The 21,643-nt window shown below is 38.0% G+C and overlaps 2 protein-coding genes across 2 annotated transcripts; one reads left to right on the top strand and one right to left on the bottom strand.

Annotated features, from left to right (window-relative positions):
- Positions 1–1,155: 1,155 nt before the first annotated feature.
- Positions 1,156–3,006, bottom strand: LOC111884993 (CBS domain-containing protein CBSX3, mitochondrial). The gene is made up of 5 exons (XM_023881295.1): positions 2,710–3,006; positions 2,549–2,630; positions 2,376–2,449; positions 2,243–2,303; positions 1,156–1,422 (listed from the first exon to the last, which is right to left on the bottom strand). Exons 1-5 carry the CDS (start codon positions 2,989–2,991, stop codon positions 1,280–1,282), a joined length of 642 nt encoding a protein of 213 aa, XP_023737063.1. The 5' UTR covers positions 2,992–3,006; the 3' UTR covers positions 1,156–1,279.
- A 275-nt stretch (positions 3,007–3,281) lies between these two features.
- Positions 3,282–5,436, top strand: LOC111884992 (uncharacterized). Its single transcript, XM_023881292.3, has one exon. The coding sequence runs from the start codon at positions 3,441–3,443 to the stop codon at positions 5,319–5,321; it is 1,881 nt and encodes a 626-aa protein (XP_023737060.2). The 5' UTR covers positions 3,282–3,440; the 3' UTR covers positions 5,322–5,436.
- The last annotated feature ends 16,207 nt before the right edge of the window (positions 5,437–21,643 follow it).

Below are 21,643 nucleotides of genomic sequence, written 5' to 3'. Positions count from 1 at the left end.
ACATATTTTTCAAAATGCGGAATCAATCAAAGAATCAAAGTAAAAACCTAAAAAACTCGAAGAACTTCGAACAGATTGAGGATTTGAAAACAACTCACAAAAATCCTGCTCTGATACCACATGTTAAAATAATAGGAATGAATAGATTCTAATCAAACAATACATGTTAAAATAATAGGAATGAATAGATTCTAATCAAACAATTCCATGGAAGATACGATCAAATCAGATGAACACACGAGAGTAAATAAGATCAACAATTTCATTAGAGAATAACGAATAGTTCTAAACAATGATGAAAGAATTAAACAAAGAGACACCCTCTCCTTCTAACTAACCCTCATATATATATAGTGCATGAGAGAAAAGTTGGTTAGGCTCTGACCAATGAGGTGAGGATACCTAAGTCAACAATTTAAACTGTGAACCTAAGTAATAAACAAATATATGAAATTAAAACAATCATATTGCTTACGATACAGTAAAGACATATACATGACAGACTTATGGAACCTTTCACAAACAGACTTGACACAACTATACAATATGCGAGACCTAACAATTGTTCTCACTTTTAAGAATAAACATGATGAAGTTTCAGATATTGGTAATTATGATAGTAAGGTGATTTTTGGGATCCATTGGAGAAGAAGATCGATAGAAAGAAGGAGGAGAAGATCGACGGTTGAGAAAGGGTGTAGTTTAGAAGATTGTGTGCTCTGAGACCATGATAACAGATATGATGAACCCTTGTATATTTCATTGATAATAAAAGTATAAATACATGATGTGTCACACTATTTTCGGTATAGGATATGTACAGAATATCTTCACAAACTCATATCCCAAAATTATAGGAAAGATAATATTGTTATGATAATAGGATAATCTCGGCTAATAGTTACTAGCTACATGCAATCCATCAAAACCCTCAATTATCAACTATCTATCATGGGAAACCCATGGAGTGACGTTCTTTTTTCTATCCTCTCTCATTAAAGATTTATCAGCAATGTAACACTTTAATAAGAGTGTCACTCGTAGTGGTTTTTCCCTTTCGGGTTTCCACATTAAATCGTTTTCTTTGTTGCTTTATTTTATCTTTATGGTTGTTCCGCATTGATATTTTTATAACAAGTAGTATCAGAGCACATATTATCTTATAATAGTTTGAACTTGATATATTATTATCGAACAACCAACACCTTGTGAAAATTTAAAGATGATACACGGGTTGACGGAAAATAGAGAAACAAACACTAGTTATGACAAATGCTAGCTAGTAGTAGTCGCCTTTGATGAATTCATTGAGTTTATTCACTTCATTGCTTTGTTGATCCACCACTGCTCGTACAACATCAACAATTGAAATCATCCCAACTATCCTTCCGTCTATGACTGGGACATGACGTATTTGGTTTTCTGTGATCAAAATAACTTGTTAATCTCATTTTAACATTTTGTTGTAAACACACTAAGGATGTCAAAAAGTTTCGAAGGACCTCGAACCCGTAGGGCCCCAATCTCATATGGGGATATTTGTTAAAAAATCGGGGGTGGGAACGGGGACAAGGTTAACCCCCGTTTTAATTTTGGGGCGGGGACAGGGGTGGGCAGTCCCGTCCCATCTCGCAACCCCATGTGGCCTCGTTAATATATACTATATTTATATATATTAATTATATAAAGATAACAAATAATAACAATGATTTTGAGCTTTCAAAATTCAACAAATAAAACATGCTTTTAAGTTTTTAGTATAACGTTTTTGAGAAGGGTTAACATTTTTTGTTTTTAACATGTAAAATTATTTTATAAATAAGTATTTTAATCCAAAACATAGCTTCTTTAAACCCAAAAAAATACTTCTTTTAACCCAATAAAAAATATCCAAAAATCAATCCGCAAGGGAATTGGAAAATTTCAGTGGTGGGGTGTGGGATGCAACCCCTTTCCGTTTGTCTCCGTTGACATCTATAAAACACACATAGAGTTTTTGACATGACACAAAATTAAAAGTTGTACTATGTTTGACATACATTAGACTCATGTCAACCAGACAATAATAATAATTTGTTAATTTACTCTCAAGTCTCGGTGTTTTCATGTAAGCAAAAAAAAAAAAAAAAAATGCCCTTGACATCTTCGTTAATAAAAACAATTTTAAAAATCCTGCCAAATCTCATCTAGTGTAACATATGCCGCTAAAAAAGTACAAGCACAATTAATTAATGTCGTGTACCTGACATTAGCCGCATTGCTTGATAAATGTTTGTATCAGATGTCACAGTTACGAGCTTGTTCTTTTGAAGTAAAAACAAACAATTATGAGTTCATGGTCAATAATCTCTAAAATATCATATAAATATGCTAACCTGTTCTGTCATGATTTCGCCAACTCTCGTGTATTTAGACGATCTATCCTTGACGATTACCTTCTGCAGGTAATCTGGACACAAAACTCTTTATATTACATCTTCATCGTTCTAAAATAAATGCATGCAACATTTTTTTTTATCTAAAGTAACGCAAATATGCAATAGTTAACCTCTTTCAGTGACGATTCCTGCAATCATTTGTTCATCTCCTGGCTTTAAAACGACTAAAGATCCAATATTGTTTTGAGCCATCTGAAAAATCACCAAAAATATCAACCATGAAATTCAAATGGATAACAAAAGAAATGCGCTAAAAATGGTAATTACATACATGTTTCACAGCATCATACACTGTGTCATCGGTCTTGCACCATAGCCATGATCCAACTTTCCCATCTTCTTTTGTCATTAAAACTTCAGCCACCGTTGTGTTTTCCATACCCTTTTGAGATTCTACTATCAATGCATTATCGGTGTATTTGTGTAATTGTTGTACAACTGGTATACGAAGCCTTTCTTGACAAGCTTTTAATGCTCTTGCAAATAATTGCATCTTAACTATACATGAAAATGGGTTTAATTTGGAAATATTTGTAGGGTTGCCATTTTCCATTTTTTTTTCAATTGCTTGATGGAATACTATTTTTGTATTCTTTCCTTAAATCCACAATCCAAAGAAAAGGATTTCAAGATTCTCATACTTTATATGCTATCAGATTTCAAATCTGAACATTCATCTTTCCGCTTTTAATAAAAAACATTGTAACGTTGTACGACATTTACCTTTTTTGCATTTTACATAACTGTACGTGTTGGTGATAATTGTAAGCAAGTATATATACTTTGATTGCCTTGTTAGGTGAGGAAGCTTAGCATCATAAAGTTGCCCACAAGAGGGGTAAAAGTAATTAAAACGCATGTTTAGGTCACTTTCATGGCGTTTCTAAGGTATCAAGTTTGTATTTATAGTGATTATCTTCTCGTCATTTTATGATATAACATCGAAAGTGACAACTGAAACCATCTTTTTTTAAGTAACTTTGATTCCTTAATCGGAAAACCATGGCTCAAAATAAACCTTCAGGCTTTCGTTTCCGGCTACCTTGGTTACTACAGCCAGCCCTAGCTACACCGCCTGCTACTGCCCCAGAGCCACCACGCACCACCATGCAAACCGCTGTTGCATCCACTTCTGCTCCAAAGCCGCCATTTCGGCCTGCCGGGAGAGCACCACCACGAGCCACACCACAGTCAACGTCTTCACCGGTTTCAGTGACATCAACGCCACTACCACCATCGCAACCAGTTTCAGTTGCACCGCCGCCGCCGCCACCACCACCACCACCATCGCCACCTGTTGAGGTTAAGTCACCAGTACCCAATTCTCCAATTGCTAAAGTTATTGAACCTGTTGCAACTCGGTCTACAAAAGAAACTCAAACCACTAGTACTACCCCAACGTCACGAACCATTGAAACCACAGGTCCGGCAACTCCACCTCAAAAGCCGCCGTCTGTCAGGCCACCCAGTCCTCCCCAACCATCATCACCGGCGAAACCTGGCTCTCAACCCTCTTCCCCATCTCGTATAGCCACCAAATACCGAGATTCTTCCCCGCCGGTTTCCCCATCACGTATGCCAGCTTCTCCACCACGAGCAGATTCTAAACCATTATCGCCATCTCGTTTGGCCACTCATGTCCGGTCAAAGCCCTCTTCTCCCTCCGGTGAACCACCACAAACACGAGCCATTTCTCAGCCAACGTCTCCGGTTCATGTACAGCCGCCGCCATCACCACCACTATCGCCATCTCGTTTAGCCACACAACCCCATGTCCGGTCAAAGCCCTCTTCTCCCTCCGGTGAACCACCTCAAACACGAGCCATTTCTCAGCCAATGTCTCCGGTTCATGTACAGCCGCCGCCATCACCACCACTATCGCCATCTCGTTTAGCCACACAACCCCATGTCCGGTCAAAGCCCTCTTCTCCCTCCGGTGAACCACCTCAACCACCAGCCATTTCTCAGCCAACGTCTCCAGTTCATGTACAGCCGCCGCCATCACCACCACCACCGGTAACTCCGACTATAACCAGACGTACTGCAGTCCAAGAAGTTTCGGTTAACCATGGTGCCCAACCCCCTTTGTCGACATCTAAACCAGATGATACAAAAGAAATCAAAAAGTCTACGGAAATAACAAATGAAAAATTCCCGGTGGATTCATATCATGTTCATGGTGCGGATGCAAAGCCCAAAGAGATGACAGAAGTGAAAGGGGCACAAACCAAATCCATGAATACTCAACATTCCATGGAAGCAATATCTCCAAAACAGAAACAAAAAGTTGCAGCACAGGTTCCCTTACACAGAGAGATCAAAGACGACATTACCAAGTTCATTCATAAGATGGCAACAAGCCATCCGAAGCAATCCATGGATGAAAAACCTGCAAGTGTAATTACACTTGCTGGTGACAACAAAGGAGCATCTATGCATTTAGGTTCCGATACAAAGAAAAAAGGAGCCATCGATATCCAAAGAGGATATAAGCTTGATGACATTATTAATGGAGAAGGAGGCTCCAAAGGTAACAAATCGCCTAGAGAGTCCAAAGCCAGTGAAGATGAGGAAATGAAAGCGATCGTTAATAGCAATATTCAAGGAATCAATAACTCCATCATGTTCAACAGCTCTGTTACAGAAAGGAACCCTGGTGTTCATCTTGCTTTCTCGCGTACTTCAGCAAAAAACGATTCAAATATTGAGAAAGGAGAGCAAATGGAAATGTACAAGGCTGAAGCTGACATTACCCCACCAGAGACACTCGTTTACGACCCCACAACTGGAAGATCCATTGGAGGGTTTTTCTTGGAGCCGACTGACTCTGAACCAGATGATCTTGAGATGTTTGCCGGAAATTATGAGATAGAGGTTCTCTGATTTTAATTGTATGTAATAAATAACAAATACACGTTACTAGCCATGAAAATAAGGATGATGCTCGATCATCCGCGAAATCTAAGCTTTATATTGCATTAATTTCCATGTGCCTTAATCCTTAGAGCATTCAAGTTATATTCAGAACCGATGCACTCTCCAAAAAAAAAATGTAATAATAATAATAGTAAATCTATAACTCACTCATTTTATAACTTAGAGGGTTGGTTGGATAAATTAAACTATAGTATAGCGGTGTGAGAAAAGCTTTTGCAAAAAGTTTTTTGATTAGAAATAAGTTATAAGCTTTAAGTAAGGAGAAAGCTTTTTAAAAATAGTTTATTTAGCTTATCTCCACTGCAATAAACTAATTTTTAATGTTTCTTATTCAAATACTTAAATTTGGTTTATAGCGATGAGGATAAACAATTTGACTTTTTGGATAGGGAAAAAAAAAGAAACATTAAAAAAGAACCAATGCCCCTAGACTCTGCCAAGGGGATACTCCTCAGAGCACTACGAGGGAGATGCCCCCAGACCCTATGTTCCCGAGTCCTCATAAGTTATCTAAGTTTGCACTCCACACCTCCTATCTCGGAATATAACCAAAAAAGGTACCCGACTTGTCTAAAATAGAATCATGACTACACCAAAATATTGATGGCACTAAAATCACTAACATTCATCCCCTATTTTAGTGTAATCTATGATTAACTAAATAGTAAAAAACAAAACCAAACTCATGTATAAATGAAAATTAATGTCTCGAAGATTGAATTTTTATACACATTTCAAATACTCGAGAATCTAGTGTTCTAACGATTGAACCCATCAACTCATTATGCGATTGATGATATTAGACACACAAGTTTTACAAAAATGCTAATGTTTCCTGCTTTACATTATTACAAGCCATGTGCCTTATATATTCATGAGTGCATAAAAGACTAGCCCAATCTTTCTGAAGTGGCAAAACTTCACACTCATCTAGGTAGTTCTTCTAAATCATGCACTTGTACATGCATTTTTTTCAAAAGAAATATTAATTAAGAAATTACTTTGTAACATCCCAAAATCACGATAAAAATTTTCATTTTTAAATTAAGAGAAACCATTGTTTTCACACCAAAACCCATATCAAAATCAAATATCCCCAAGATCAGTATGTCATAAAATCTCCAAAGACATATCATCGAAGAATGTGTATGATCACCCCTTCGCCCTGCCACGGTCATCTAAAATACCTGAAACAATAAACTGAAACTGTAAGCCAAAGCTTACTGAGATCCCCAAAGTACCAGTACACAACATATAACAACATCCATATTGGGTCCACAACTAACAGACTGGATTACCCCCTCCTCCCGAGTCCATATCATGAGTCTGGCTTGCCTACCGGCCCACATCTATGAGCTGGCTTAATCCCAAGAACACATCATAAATTTGGCATGCCTCTCGGGCCCACAGCTTATGTATGGCTTGCTCCCAAGTTTGTTGGCTTCTGCACAAAGAAGCAATCGCCTCAACCCAACCATACAATGCTGACATGCACCTAACAAATAATAGCCAGTAAGATATAAGCATATAACCAGTTAACAGACTCACAGGCAAATTTACAGATCACTATCACATAACAAGATCCTATGCACCAGGATATAATTCTAATAGTTTAGTACAAATAGATACATCCTCTAAACTAGGATACATAACATAGTGGCCCAACATTAGTGCCTTCGACCCCCACGTACAATGAGGAAAAACTCACCTCTCGGTTTGAAAAGATCGTTATACAGGACACAACTCTGAATACTAACTAAACCAGTCACCAATTCATTGGAACATGACCAAACTTAACTTATAATTAAAATACCCTTAGGTCAAACTTGGTCAACCGGTCCAAGTTTAAAATTCAACCGAGTCAACTCAGCTGAGTATGTTGAGCATACTTAGCATGTACGTAGGGTGTACTCAAGCTTGACCAGAACCGGGGTGTTGACTGCGTACGCGCAATGTACCATTTGGTATGCCCAACATACGTGACTATATTCCTTCCCATCTGTTAAGAGCTTAATCCATTAAGATCTTTCGTTTAAATTCCAGATCTAGCCCTCAAATGTCGTCCATAACCATAAAGTTTCCATCTTTATGGTCTTGCATAGCTATTAAGTGCCTAATACCAAAAACCCAAACTTCTTGACCCATTAAGACATCCAAGATCATGCATAGAAGGGAACTAATGACCATGGAATGGATAGAAAGTAGGCACTCTTGGTCAAACAGTCCACTATCACCCAAATCGCATCAAACCCCTTAGAAGTCTGAATCAACTTTGCAGTAAAGTCCATAGTGATCTGTTCCCATTTCCACATAGGAACGTCCAAAGGTTGAAGCTTGTCATGAGGCCTCTGGTGCTCGGCCTTGACCATCCAACAGGTCTAGAACCTCTCGATATACCAAGCTATCTCCCCTTCATGCACGACAACCAATAATTAAGTCGCAAATCTCGGTACATCTTGGTGGCTCCAGAGTGTATCGAAAATTTGGACTAGTGTGCCTCCTTCAACATAGTCTGCCTGATCCCACCAAAATCTGGCACCCAAACCCAACCACACCGGGTCAATAATCCATGATTGTCGGTAGAAAACCTTTCAATCTCTCCCCTGATTCGCTCTTGCTTCCAGTTCTCCTTCTTGACTCCCTCAGCCTGAGCCTCCATAATCAAATCCAACAATGGCGAATTAATCGAAATCCTCATACATAGTCTCTCTACAGCAAAACTAGTCGAATTATGGATCAGAGTATCAGCGACCACATTTGCTTTCCTCGTGTGATATATAATTTTGTAGTCATAATCCTTGACCACGTCAAGCCACTGTCATTGTTTCATGTTCAGATTTGGCTGATCCATGAGATACATCAAACTCTTGTGATTCATGTAGATAGTACATCGGATCCCATACAAATATTGCCACCTAATCTTGAGAGCAAAACCATTACTCCCAACTCCAAACCATGAGTCAGATAACGAACCTCATGTGGCTTCAGCTTCCGAGAAGCACAAGCAATAACCATCCCTCGCTGCATAAGAATTGCCCCTAGGCCGGCGATGGATGCATCACAAAATCCTCAACACCCTCAGGGAAGGTTAGCATTGGGGCCTCAAATAACTTCTGTCTCAAAGTATAGAATGCAGCATGTTGCTCAGGCCCCCAGCAGAAATCCACATCCTTCCTCATCAAACGAGTGACAAGTACAACAATCTTTTAGAAATCCTGAATGAATCTCCGATAATACCCTGCTAAACCCAAGAAAAGCATGATCTCATATGGGGACTTCGGGATCTCCCACTTCATAACCGCCTCAATCTTGGCCGAATCGACCAAAATTCCATTCTGGTTAACGAGGTGTCCCAAGAATCGGACCTCTCGTAACCAAAACTCACACTTCGAGAATTTGGTGTACAGCCGCTCCTACCTCAAAAATCCCAAAAGATCTCAAAGGTGCTCCTCATGTTGCTCCCAGGTCTTGGAATACACCAAGGTATCATCAATAAAATCAATGATTGATCGTCGAACATCAGCCTGGATACCCAGTTCATCAAATACATAAATGCCACTGGCGCATTGGTGAGCCCAAACGGCATCAACACAGACTCATAATGTCCATAGTGAGTCCGAAATGACGTCTTCTCCACATATTTCTCTTTAACCCTCATCTGATGATACCCCAACCTCAAATCGATCTTGGAGAACCAAGATTCACCTTGCAACTGATAAAACAGGTCATCGGTTCACAAAAGTAGGTAACAGTACTTCACCATCAACTTGTTCAACTCCCAGTAATCGATGCACATCCAATACGAACCATCCTTCTTCTTGACAAACAAAATCGGTGATCCCCACGACAAACTGCTTGGCCTAATAAACTACTTGCCCAACAGCTCCTGAAGCTATGAGGACAATTCATGCATCTAAGTTGGTGCCAATTGGTGCAGCGCCTTAGAAATCGAAGTCGCGCGTGGGACCAAATCGATCATGAACTCAACATGCCACTCAGGAGGCACACCGGTAATTCCGCCAGGAACACATCAGCAAAATATCTAACAACATGTATGTCCGAAACCAAAACCTCCTTCCCAACCTAGGTTTCAAACACATACGCAAGATAACCCATACACCCATGCTGCAGATATTGTCGAGCCCTGGCGGCAGAACAAAAGGCTGACCCAATCTTGATACCCTCTCCATAAATAACATGTTCTCCCTTACTTAGGGTTCGAACTATCACCTGCTGACCCTCGCAGTCGATCATTGCACCAAACCTGCTCAAAGATCTCCAAAATACAACTACGAAAAAGCTCGCTGTAGAAATAATGTGTTCATTAGCAGTAGAACCCCACAACGGACACTCCAAATCTCCAAGAGTCATATCAAAATCCCTACTAAAAGACTAAGATACAAAAGACCGACTTTCACCCTATTCAAATAACATAAGAGTAGGCAAGGAGTTCACTAAGAAAGTACCTAATAGGAATACAATCATAAGCATACACATAAATATCTTGACATAATAATCAATAGAAACATACCAGTAACAAGGTTTGGTGCCGCCCTAGCCTCCTCTATCGTAAGCTAGAAAGCTCAACCTCGAGCCCTCAAGGGCTCTGCCCTACCCTGGCATCTATCTATAATCCTCAAATTAGTCGGTACTGGATCCTGCACCGGCCTCACGGGGAGCAAGGGACAATTGTCCTTCACATGGCCAACCTAATCATAGTGGTAACAAATCCTGGGACTCATAGGCAAGCCCTGCTGATGGCAATCCTTGGCATAATTCCCCTCCTTGCCATATTTCTGGCATCCAAATGATGATCAACAAACACCTTCATGAACCTTGCCACACTTGCCACAAGTGCGGCCCCTCTATCCCCCAGATCTCGAATCAGCGGGCTTGAACCGCTGAGCTATAGGTTGTGACTGAAAAGGATCCTGCCTTAACTCTCTCGTTTGAATCTCTATCTTATTATTCCACCTCCTCACGACATCCTGAAGCTCAGTGAGGGTACCATAACGTTGGTTGGAAACGAACTGCCAAATTTTCATCTTGAGCATTCTCAAGTACCGAGTATCCAAGCCTGCTCCGAAGCAGAAAACTTACAGTAGAAAAGAGCCGTCTTAGTAAACATCTTGGTGACCTCCGTTACCATCTCAATAGTCTGTCTCAGATCCAGATACTCTTGTGCCAATCTCTCCCTCTCCACTAGGGGCATACACCTCGTACAGAACATCTATGAGAAATGCTCCTAAGTCACCGAAGCCCTCTTTTCAGGAGTGTACGAGCCAGTCACCAATCTCCACCAATCCTTCGCGCCCAACCAGAGAAGGTTCAGATCACACTTGACCTTTTGGCCAGCAGGAAAAGAACATGTGAAGAAACAACCTCCACATTAGATAGCCACCTCATCTCTACAATCGGGTCCCTGACCTCATCAAACTCTGGGGGCTTCGTATTATCAAAGTCCCGACACTGGAAAGCTCTCTCCCCTCGAACCCCCATGACAGCAACAGTCGTGGTAGCTGTAACAACAACAACCTCAGACACTGTAGTGTAGCGATTGTCGAACAGCTCAATCATGGCGGTCTTGATAGACCCGAACAACTAGGGAATAAACCTTCGGACAGCAGTACCCATGTCAGTGATAATCATCTCTCGTATTTGATCATCAGTTAACCCTGGACCATCTCGGCGACTCACTCCAGATCTAGAACTTGGTCCCCTCGTGAATACCATACTGAAAATTACACCAGAATATATCAGAAGTATCACAATTCACACCATCATAACCATCCTAGAAAGATGAAACCCTTGGGATTTGTGATTCCCTACAATGCGTATGGGTCTTGTGTTTCCAGTAGTACAAGCTTATACTACATTCCACATCTACCCATATTTTTCTCAAAGGATCATCACGAACTGCCCAAAACAAATACAACAACCAGTATACGCAAACATCCTATCCTCACTCTATCAAGAATGGCTAATCATTCCTTATCTGACCTACTACTCTCATACATACTCACTCATGAAACTTCCACCAACCCTGTAGCCACACGTGCATGCTAACCATACATAACGTTGGATCCTATAGACAGTCGGATATCTTATTCGACCCTAAGCCCACAACCAAACAAGGAACATGATATAAGTTTAAACCAAACATACTCATGCTATAAAATCTTAGTCATGTACAACTATTATGCATACACTAAGCAACTACAGTAATGATGTCAATTCCATCTAGCTTATATGAAGTCATCCTAGGCTATCAGGCAATTATATCATGCAATTCCTGAAGATCCCTAGCCTACCACTAGCACGCAGTTCTATTATATCATAACAACTAACAGTGTGGTAACTTGGCGTATACGTTCTTGCTCCGACTAATTGTACACATCTCATCGTTCCTGGGTTACTTTTGAAAACAATCCTTTTTAAGATAAATAATTTAAGATAAATAATTTGAAAACTTTCAGAGATCCTTAGTTTCGGTCTGCATGCACATGAATGCTCATCCAATTCTCTCAAACCAGGGCTCTCATACCAACTTGTAACATCCTAAAATCACGATAAAAAATTTAATTTTTAAATTAAGAGAAACCATTGTTTTCACACCAAATCCCATATCAAAATCAAATATCAAACAAAAATATCTCCAGGATCGGTGTATCATAAATTCTCTAAAGACATATCATCGAACGACGTGTGCAATCATGCCTTCGGCTTGCCACAGTTATCTATAGTACCTGAAACAATAAACGGAAACTGTAAGCCAAAGCTTAGTGAGTTCCCCTAAATTACCACCACACAACATATAAAAAATGCATATTGGGTCCACAACTAATAGACTGGATTACCTCCCCCCCAACCTAAGTACACAACATGATTTTGGCTATCTTACTAGCCCAAAGCTCATGCCTGTCTTACCCCCGAGCGCACAACATAATTCTGGCATGCCTCTTGGGCCCACGTCTTATGTATGACTTGCTCCTAGGTTTGTTGGCCTCCGCACAAAGAAGCATCGCCTCAATCCAATGATACAATGTCAACATATACATAACAGATAATGACCGGTAACAAATAAGCATATAATTTGTCAACATACTTACAAGCAGATCTACAATCACTATCACATAACAACATCCTATACACCAGTAACAAATTCCCCGAGCTCTTCCCCTTGGATCTAAAAGTACCTGAAACATAAACTGAAAATAGTAAACACGAAGCTTAGTGAGTTCCCCAAAACACCACATACCATACATATCAAACATATAATGGGTGCTGCCCTACATCGGGCCGCGTCCAGCACTGAGCCCTGCTCGGAATAGAACTGTCAGTAACATGAGATGGGCCTCGCCTCATCACATTCATCAGGCCTGGCCTGGCATCAGGTCCTGCCCGGTATACATACAAAAAAATAAACACATGCAAGAATCATAAAGATAAATCACATATAATATAGTCATCAGGCCCTACCAGGCATCGGTCCACGCCCGGTATACATATCACATACAATACATGCAAGAGTCACACAGACAGCTAGCATCCGAATCATAACAAATCATGGGCCGATATTAGTGCCTTCGACCCATTAAACACAATGAGGAAACTCACCTCAAGCTGGTGAATATCTCAGATAAAGCTCGGATTATTGATCCAGAAAAATCCCCATGCTAACATCATTAATAGTATACAATTAATAATTGGTTCTTAAAACATAATCAAGAATCTAGATCACTTGTCTGACATCTATAATAAAAGACCATTTTACCTTTTTCTTACTGGTCCCAAAACCAAGGCCCAATCCATTTGCTCCAAAACCCCAAATTCCTAAATGACACCCAAAGCCCAATATGGCCCAACCTCCTAAATAGGCCTAAGACCCATCATAGGCCTAAATCCAAGAAGGCCCATAGCCTAGTAATGGCCTAACAATGCCCAAACTCTAAAAGTCCAAGTATAGCCCAGAATGCAAAAGTAAAAAAAAAAAAGTCAAGGCTGATGAGTAGGCTCGGCCTACTCAGGCTTACACCCAACATTCTTCCTTCGAGGCCAGTGCGTGCAGCGTACGAGCTGGGTACGCCCAGGGTAAGACGCGGTTGATCACTCTTCACCATTAAATACTTAATCGATTTAGCCGTCACGTTAATGTCTCAGATTTGGTCCCTACTGATGTCTTAACTGTTGGATTAGTGTCTAACTCCATAACTATAATTGGTATGTACTTAACCCGAGAGTAGCATGGTCCATTTGGATTGCATATCACCAGGACAATTTGATAGGATGGACTTTTGAGAAGAGGTTATTTATGATTTATTAATATATTATAGGTTTTAATATATTAATATGAAATCATATGATTTAATTGGTATTGATCAAGAACTAATTTGGAATTAATTTTGTGATCAAAAGAGACTAATAAAATATGTGGGGATTGAGTGTGTAAATCATTCATTCTTATAAAGTGGGCTTATGATCCATAGTTCTTTAGGTTGGGCAAAACCCATGTGGTGACCCATGGATACTCCATGGAGGTTAAAACCCATGGAGCCTAAGGAATGTGGAAAGTCATGCACATTAGAGTTTTCATGGTGTAACCCTAGTTGTGCCACACTATGTAAGAAGACCCTTAGTTGGTGAAATTCGCACTAGAGTGTTCTTAGAGAGCCTTAACCAATTTATGTGCACCATACTCTCTCAAAATTCATCCTTTGTCCAAAGGTATGTTGTGATTCCATTTAAGGCATTCACACTATTGGTGCTAAGTTCTTAAAGGCCAAAACTACAAGCCAAAAGAAAGAGGTAATTCTATAACTCATTTCTATGTTGTTTATGTTAATTTCATGCTAGTTATAGGCTTAATGCTTTGGAAACATTATTACATGTATAATAGAGAAAACATAAATCCAAAGCATTTAGGGTTGTATGTGCACCATAGGATGTTGTAGTATACTAAAACCCTAACAGTGGTATCAGAGTCATGGGTTGTTTTCTATTATATTTGATGCAAATGTTTGATTTTCAAAGTTAAAAAAAAAAACATGAGTTTTGTCAAATCTTAAGATAATTACTTGATTTTATGAAAAACTAATTATTTGTAAAATTTGAGTCATTTTACTACAAGAGTTGAATTAGTTCAATTTATTAAAAGATTGAATGATATGATTATTTTATTTTTTTAAAAAATTTTATCTAAATGTTTTTAAGGAGTTACAAATTTTGTCATAAATATTTGGAACTCAAAAGTCTTGTTTAAAAGTTATGATCTTAAGAGTTTTGAAACTTCCATAAGTTTTGGACGTGAAAAGTCTAATTCATTAACTCTTTAAGTGATGAATTCCAAGAGTCTTCAAAGGTTACAAAATTTGTTATAAATGGCTTTGAAGAGTTTCATAACTTGCCCTTATGTTATGGAACTCGGAAAGTCTTTTTTATGGAATTCTAAAAGTTTTCAAGAGCTACAAAACTTGCCCTCAAGTTTTGGAATTTGAAAAGTTTTTTTTATGACACATTGAATTCTAAAACTAAAGTTATTTGAAAAGTTTTCAAAAGTGTAACTCATGGGTTCATAACTTAATAATAAATTAAATAGTTTTAATTTTGTTTTATCTTCTTGATGTTTTGAATAATTCATATTGCATCTTTATGTACTTTACTAATAATTAATTAAAGTGTTTAATTAAAAGAGAATTAATAATTCCATAATGACATGGTTTAAGTTTAATTAAATTAAGAGTATAGTTTAATTAATAGATAAAACCACTTAGTATTTTAAAAGTTTAAAATACACCCTTATACTATTAAAGGTTTAATATGTTATATGTATAAGTAAAAATTCGGTCTTACCGTTAGTAGGCCTCATTCACAAAGTCGGTCTATAAGAGGGGTATAAGGTTACTTCTTATAAAATGATGGTTTAATGGGTGTCTACTCTCACCCACCGCTTCCTTGACTAGTGGAAGGTCGTTAGCCGAACAGGTTTGACATGACATTAGTTCTCATTATAAGTATAATGATAATTATAAAGTAACTAAGCTTTTATTAAATTCCCAATCTTAGTTACTTTAGGAAAAATGTGAAAATTGTGCTAATCCATGAAATTGCACTTTGCACCTTGTTAAGTCATTAGTGGAGCGTGTGTGGTTAACCGGCACACTAATATGGGACTAATAGTGCATGGCAAAGGGTAGCTTGATGTTAATCATAGATCAATGGAGCGTGTGTGGTTAAATGTCACATTGATTTGGTGGTTTGTAACATTGGGCATACCAAGCTACTTTGCATGGTTATTCACACTTTGTTTGTGATCCTCGACATCCCAATCATAAACTTGAAGGGCACAATCAAGATTTAAACATGCCATTGAAGAGTTTAGTGAATCTCAAAGGATCTAGGAGTTTCAATCCATTTAAAACTTAATATTCAATTTCATTTTTCATGGTGGAAATTGGTAAATTGTCATTAACCTACCTTCAAATATTCTTCAATTGGATTACAGCATCCCTCTTTCAATCGTAAAATATTGTGTTAGGTCCTAGCCTTAATATTTCATTTGGGTGTTATATTAAGGACTTAAATCAACTAAATTGAATTTCTCCCGTGTAGATGTCTAGTTCAGACAACTATGGTCTTCCCAAATCTTTTGGAACAAGCTTTCCTCCTGAAGATGATATTCCATAATATCATACTTCACTTCCTCCACCTCCTCTAATTATTCTCTCTATCCCACAAGTTCAAGGTTACTGAAGCCCTATTGTATAGCAAACACAAAGATGGAAGGTCTATGTGTGGACATGTCTCGAATATGAAGTCACACATCGATAGGCTGGGAGAGTTGGGTGTCGAAGTCTCGATGAAGTTGGTTGTTGATTGGGTTCTTCAGTCACTTCCTGAGTCATATAGTGAGTTCATTAAGACTACTATGTGACAGAGCACGACATGACCCTTATTGATCTTACCTATTTGCTTGTTGCTGCAGAATCAGCAATGATTTGGCGCACTGAAAAAGAAAATTTGATTGGAAGATCTACTTCTCAAACTTCCATGGGGATTGACAATGGTAACATTGGAAGTCTAGAAAAGATTTCTCTTCCCAATGGAAAGGGATCGGCCATAGTCAACTCGGTTGACCAAGTGGTAAAGAGAAAGGCTAATTCTGAGATTGTCTCATGTGCCAATGCAAAAGAAGCCGTTTGTTTCTACTGCCATTTGAAGGGACATTGGAAGCAAAGTTTCCCTAACTACCTAAAAGATCTGACAGAAGATAGAATCAAAAAGTTTGACTCTGCTTCTGGTAAGTCTACTGCCTAACTCTGTTAAGTTCCTATTTGGAGATTCGTAATGCATGATGTAATGTAATTACATTTTGATGCTTTGTAGAATCAAAGAAAAGAGAGGAAGCTTAAAGGAAGAGCAAGTTGAATCTGGTCGCAGATCGAGTTTTTGAGTTGTTGCTTAGGAGTTATGATAGATTGCTTAGGAAATGTTTTGTAACATAGTTTTCATATGTAATTGCATTGTGAGGAAAATATTTTCCGCAATTTTATAAATAAAATAAAATTTTTGATTTTATTTTATTTTAAGTATCCTTACGATGGCTTTTGTGAAAATTGTTGTTTATATGTTTCCATTGATAGCAATATTAAAAAATGAACTTTATTCTTTCGTTTGTGGTAGAGTCAAAATTTACAAAATAAGGAAAGATTCTCATCACCCAAGTTTCAATTGGATAGAAACTTGGAATCATGCAACTTGTTTTGTATGTTGAATGAGAATTTTCGTTTTTGGGAAATTAAGACTAATTCCTTGTTGACATGTATATGTGAGTCAAGTGAAGGACTAGGGGAATAGGTACACTTTATGTGAGTCAAGTGAAGGACTAGGGGAACAGGTACACTTGGTTGTACATTGGTCAGGTCCACCACAAAGTTCGATAAGACTATTTGTCACGATTTACTAAATTTTAGTAAATATGGTTATGTTTACAAGTTTAAGTATAATTCTGAAACATTGGAAAGATTTCAATGCATGGAAGGATGAATAAGAAGAATCAAATTAGGCAGAAAGATAAAAGTTTCTCCAATTTGAAAAGATGGGAGAGTACTTGAGTATCGTGTTTTATGATCATCTTAGTGATTATGAAACCTTATCACAATTGATCCTCTAAGGACATCTTAGTGCATTTGTATGGCTAAGAAGAGGAATCGTGAATTGTTGGAATGGTTAAATCTAGAAGATGAATCATACTTGGTTCCAAAATCAAGTCTTAGAGTTGCACTCCAAGATTGTGCCTTGAGTGACATAACCATAAGAAGGTTTTAACACTCATCAAATGTGGAGTAAGATGTTTCTTACTCTTGTACATTTCAAATTGGTAAGTTGTGATGTCTTGGATAAGACAAAGACCAACTAAGACCAATTGTGTGAACTATTTATCTTGATAAGGATCCGCACTAACTCTTGAATTATTTGTTTGTCAAGGAATGGTTCTTGACAAGAGAGTATTATATATCAAAAGGTCAGTGGGAGTCTTAAAGATCTTGACAAGTTTCAAGAACTAATCAAGAATAAAACTTATTGTTTATCACTAGCACAGGACTTGAGGTTTGTAATCTATCGTGTTGACATATTCTTGTTTCTGTGCCCATTCCAGTTAAAGTTGATTATGCATGTGAGTTCTATGAGTTCTCATTTGTTTGCATAACAACCTAGGAAGCAATGGTAGGCCCTTTTGCTGCCAGGTGGCAAGAAATTAAGGTTTAATAAGTTCAGTCCATATGAGTTTGTATTTGTCACTAACCTAGTTTGAAGTTGTCTAAATTTAAACAAGGTTTAGTTGATCCTACTCTCTTTCGAAAGAAAGTTGGGGATCATTTGATTCTTGTTTAATTTAATGTAGATTATATTATTTTTGGTTCGACTGACCCTGCTTTGACTACGGAGTTTGAAAATATAATGAAAACTCGGTTCAGAATGAGTATGAGGGGAAGATTAATAATTTTCTGGAATTAAACATTCGTCAAAGTAGAGATGGTATTTTCATAAATCAAGAGAAGTATTCTCGCAATCTACTTGAAAATTTTGGAATGACCAATAGTTCAAAATTACGAGTATCGAAGGATGCTGGCACACACTTAGGCCCTTCGTTGGACAAGCATGTTGTTGACATTACATTATACAGGAGTATGATCGGTTCATTACTTTACTTAACTACAAGTCGACCTGATATAATTTTTGTTGTTTGTAATTGTGCCAGGTGTCAATTAAATCCCAGAAAACCTCATATGACAGTTGTAAATTATATATTTTGATATCTCAAAGGGACAGTATCATTGGGTTTATGGTACCCTTCAAAGACTGGTTTCTTCGTACAAGCATTTTCAGATGCTGATCTGGGTGGTTGTCAACTCGACAGGAAAAGCACTTCTGGTGGATGTCAAATTTTGGATGGGAAGCTTGTAAGCTGGAAATCGAAGAAGGAAACTTGTGTTTCGATTTCCATAGTAGAAGCAGAATGTGTTGTTGTTGCAGCTTCCACTTCTCAAATCATTTGGATACAAATCCAACTTTGTGATTATGCAATCAAAATGAAGAAAATTATATTGTATTGCGATTCACAAAGTGCCATACGCATCTACCATAATTTGGTGCAACATTCGAAGACCAAACATATCGCACTTCGATATCATTTTATCAAAAATCATGTCGAGGATGGAAACATAGAGGTCCATTTTGTAAAAACAATAGATCAACTTGCTGATATCTTTACTAAATCTTTGGATGAAAAATATTTTCTAAGGATTTTTTCAGGTTTAGGCATGCTTGAAGTGAGTGCATTTCCCACTTCGTCATCATAAAGTAATAAAAAGAGCAGCCGACAACTCGCTTAATGAATCAGAAGTCACTATTCACGGTTCAGCATTCGACATGTTTCGAATTCGATAGTCCTCTGAATGATTCAGCATATACTTCGTTATCCAAGGAAAATTGTTATATCGACTTATCAACTCGTGATATCGATAGTTCCTACTTCATTTGTTCGATAACATTTTATTGCTTTTATAAAACAAAAAGACCAAAAAGATTTTCTTTTGCTAGTTCTTTATTTTCAAAAACAAAAAGACCAAAAAGATTTTCTTAATTTTGCCCTTTCATTTCAAATACAAAAATTCCAAAAAGATTTTCTTATTTTCTTATTTCATTTGCAAAATCAAAAATACCAAAACGATTTTCTTATTTTTGTTGTTTCAATTTCTCAAACAAAAAAAATCCAAAAATACTTTTTCGTTTTTATTGAATGATTAACAAGTTTTTTTGTAGCCTACTATCGAACTCTTTTGATGGAACTTGCATTGTAGCTTTAGGAATTGGTATTCATTCGATAATTTGTACTAGTTAGATGTCCCTAGAAGCATGCTGCAGCATGTTGTCCTAGGCCTCCACGACTCAATGTGTTTCGAAGCCTTAATGGATTCCTCATTATGAGGATTCCTTCCCAATCAGGCTATATTCGCATTATTCACTGAGCTACCTTACTCTTCTCATACCGAGTTAAGAGTTTCCTGCTTGGTCCACATGTCGCAGAGGTACACTTCGTTTCTAAACCAATCCTTTTCATCCTAATGTTCTTTCACGATAACACATAATGACATATACCCAAGAAATCTCTGGTTCAAACCAACCAGGATTTAGGTATAAAGCAAGTATGTGTTTATGATCCTGATTCATGAGATTGTGACGAAGGTGAAACCCACACTTTCCAACCATTCAAAGGAATTGACGTGAACTTTATGTTCAAGCTTTTAACGAAACAATTGTTTCAGTACCGTGCTTAAATATTCAAATTCATATTCCTTCGTGATGAGTAATCTTGATAAAATGTTCTAAACCCAAGACATTTTTACACAACAAGATCTAGCAATTTATTGTTTTTCGGTTATGATTTCCGTCTGAATATCTATTTGAACTTAAGTTACATGCAAAAAATTTCACAAACCACTTCTCACCGATTACACTGGTCAAACAAGTAATTTTGTTCACAATTTCTCACACTTGTGTTAAGTCGTGATATGTAACAAAATTTTACCTACCGACGAAGCCTTTAAAAAAAAGCCCTTCGATACTCCTCGATGGGTAATCGGTTGTAATTTACGGGAAACCACACAAGTTATTCGACATCTCTCTTGATGTTGAGTGAAGCGATCTTTTCCCGGGATCTTACTGCTTTTGTGTTGATTTTTTATTGACATCACCGATCCATAATTTTTTATATTTTGTTCTTATCTCATTCTTTGGCACACTGCACACACTGAAATCCTTGAGGTTATGAGTAATACCAACTCAGGCTGATGATTTCAAAAAGTAGTGTGGATGACTTCACTTCTTAACCCAAAAGCGAATGAGCCCTACCTCCACGCCGAAGGTTCATTGACGGTTCTTATCCCTTTAGGGAAAGCGAAACGACTGTTTAATGTGACGGTTTGGCTGCTTCACGGTTTTCAAGTAAAAAGTGCTCATCATTTTTCTAAAGTGCAGACTTTTACGGCTACAAGCCCGATTTTAAGGTCATCTTATTCAATCTTTATGCGATCAGGCTAAAGATTTTCCCCAATTCTCTTTGCTTTTACATCTTGTTCTCTTCAAACTTCAAACCCTGACAATGGCGGCCACAAATGTGAGTGTTGATCCTTCTCAAACTACTGATGAAGCCACATCTCAACCTTTATTGAAGATCCAGAGTACCAACTACCAAGTTTAACCGGATGTTTCTGATGGGTTTTGAGCATTCTAACACTCCTAAGTGTACATGCAACCCTAAATACCTTGGATCTATGTTTTCTCCATTATACATACAAATAAGAACATCCAAGGTATAATCCTAATCTAGCATACAAAACAATGAGTGTAACAAGATAGAATACATACCTCTTTGATGTAGAAAGTCTTCATGAAGCTTGAGTGCCTAGCCCCAATAGTGTGGAAGCCTCAAATGGAATCACAATCACCAAAACACTTAGAATAACTTGAGAGAATTCTACAACTCGTGAAATCGGCTAGCCCTTTTACTTCACACTCTAGTGGCCGATTTTGGTCAAGAATAAGATGCTTATATAGTTAGGGTTACACCATGTAAACCCTAATTGACATGGCCTTTCATTTCCATGACCCATGGGTACAAATACACCATGGAGCATCCATGGACCATCCTATGGGTTTTAGCCCAACTTGATTATCCATGGAGCATTAGCCCACTATACAAGTATGGA

Source organism: Lactuca sativa, chromosome 4, assembly GCF_002870075.4.
Source record: "Lactuca sativa cultivar Salinas chromosome 4, Lsat_Salinas_v11, whole genome shotgun sequence".
In the NCBI taxonomy this organism is placed as follows: Eukaryota; Viridiplantae; Streptophyta; class Magnoliopsida; order Asterales; family Asteraceae; genus Lactuca; species Lactuca sativa.
The sequence above is the reverse complement of the archived record's forward strand: the minus strand, read 5'-3'. Positions and strand labels throughout refer to the sequence as shown.

Coding starts and splice junctions, on each gene's coding strand:
- LOC111884993 (XM_023881295.1), bottom strand. CDS start 2,991: ATGGAAAATGGCAACCCTACAAATATTTCCAAATTAAACCCATTTTCA. Junction 2,631..2,709: donor TGTATGATGCTGTGAAACAT/GTATGTAATTAC, acceptor GTGATTTTTCAG/ATGGCTCAAAACAATATTGG. Junction 2,304..2,375: donor GCGAAATCATGACAGAACAG/GTTAGCATATTT, acceptor TTACTTCAAAAG/AACAAGCTCGTAACTGTGAC.
- LOC111884992 (XM_023881292.3), top strand. CDS start 3,441: ATGGCTCAAAATAAACCTTCAGGCTTTCGTTTCCGGCTACCTTGGTTA.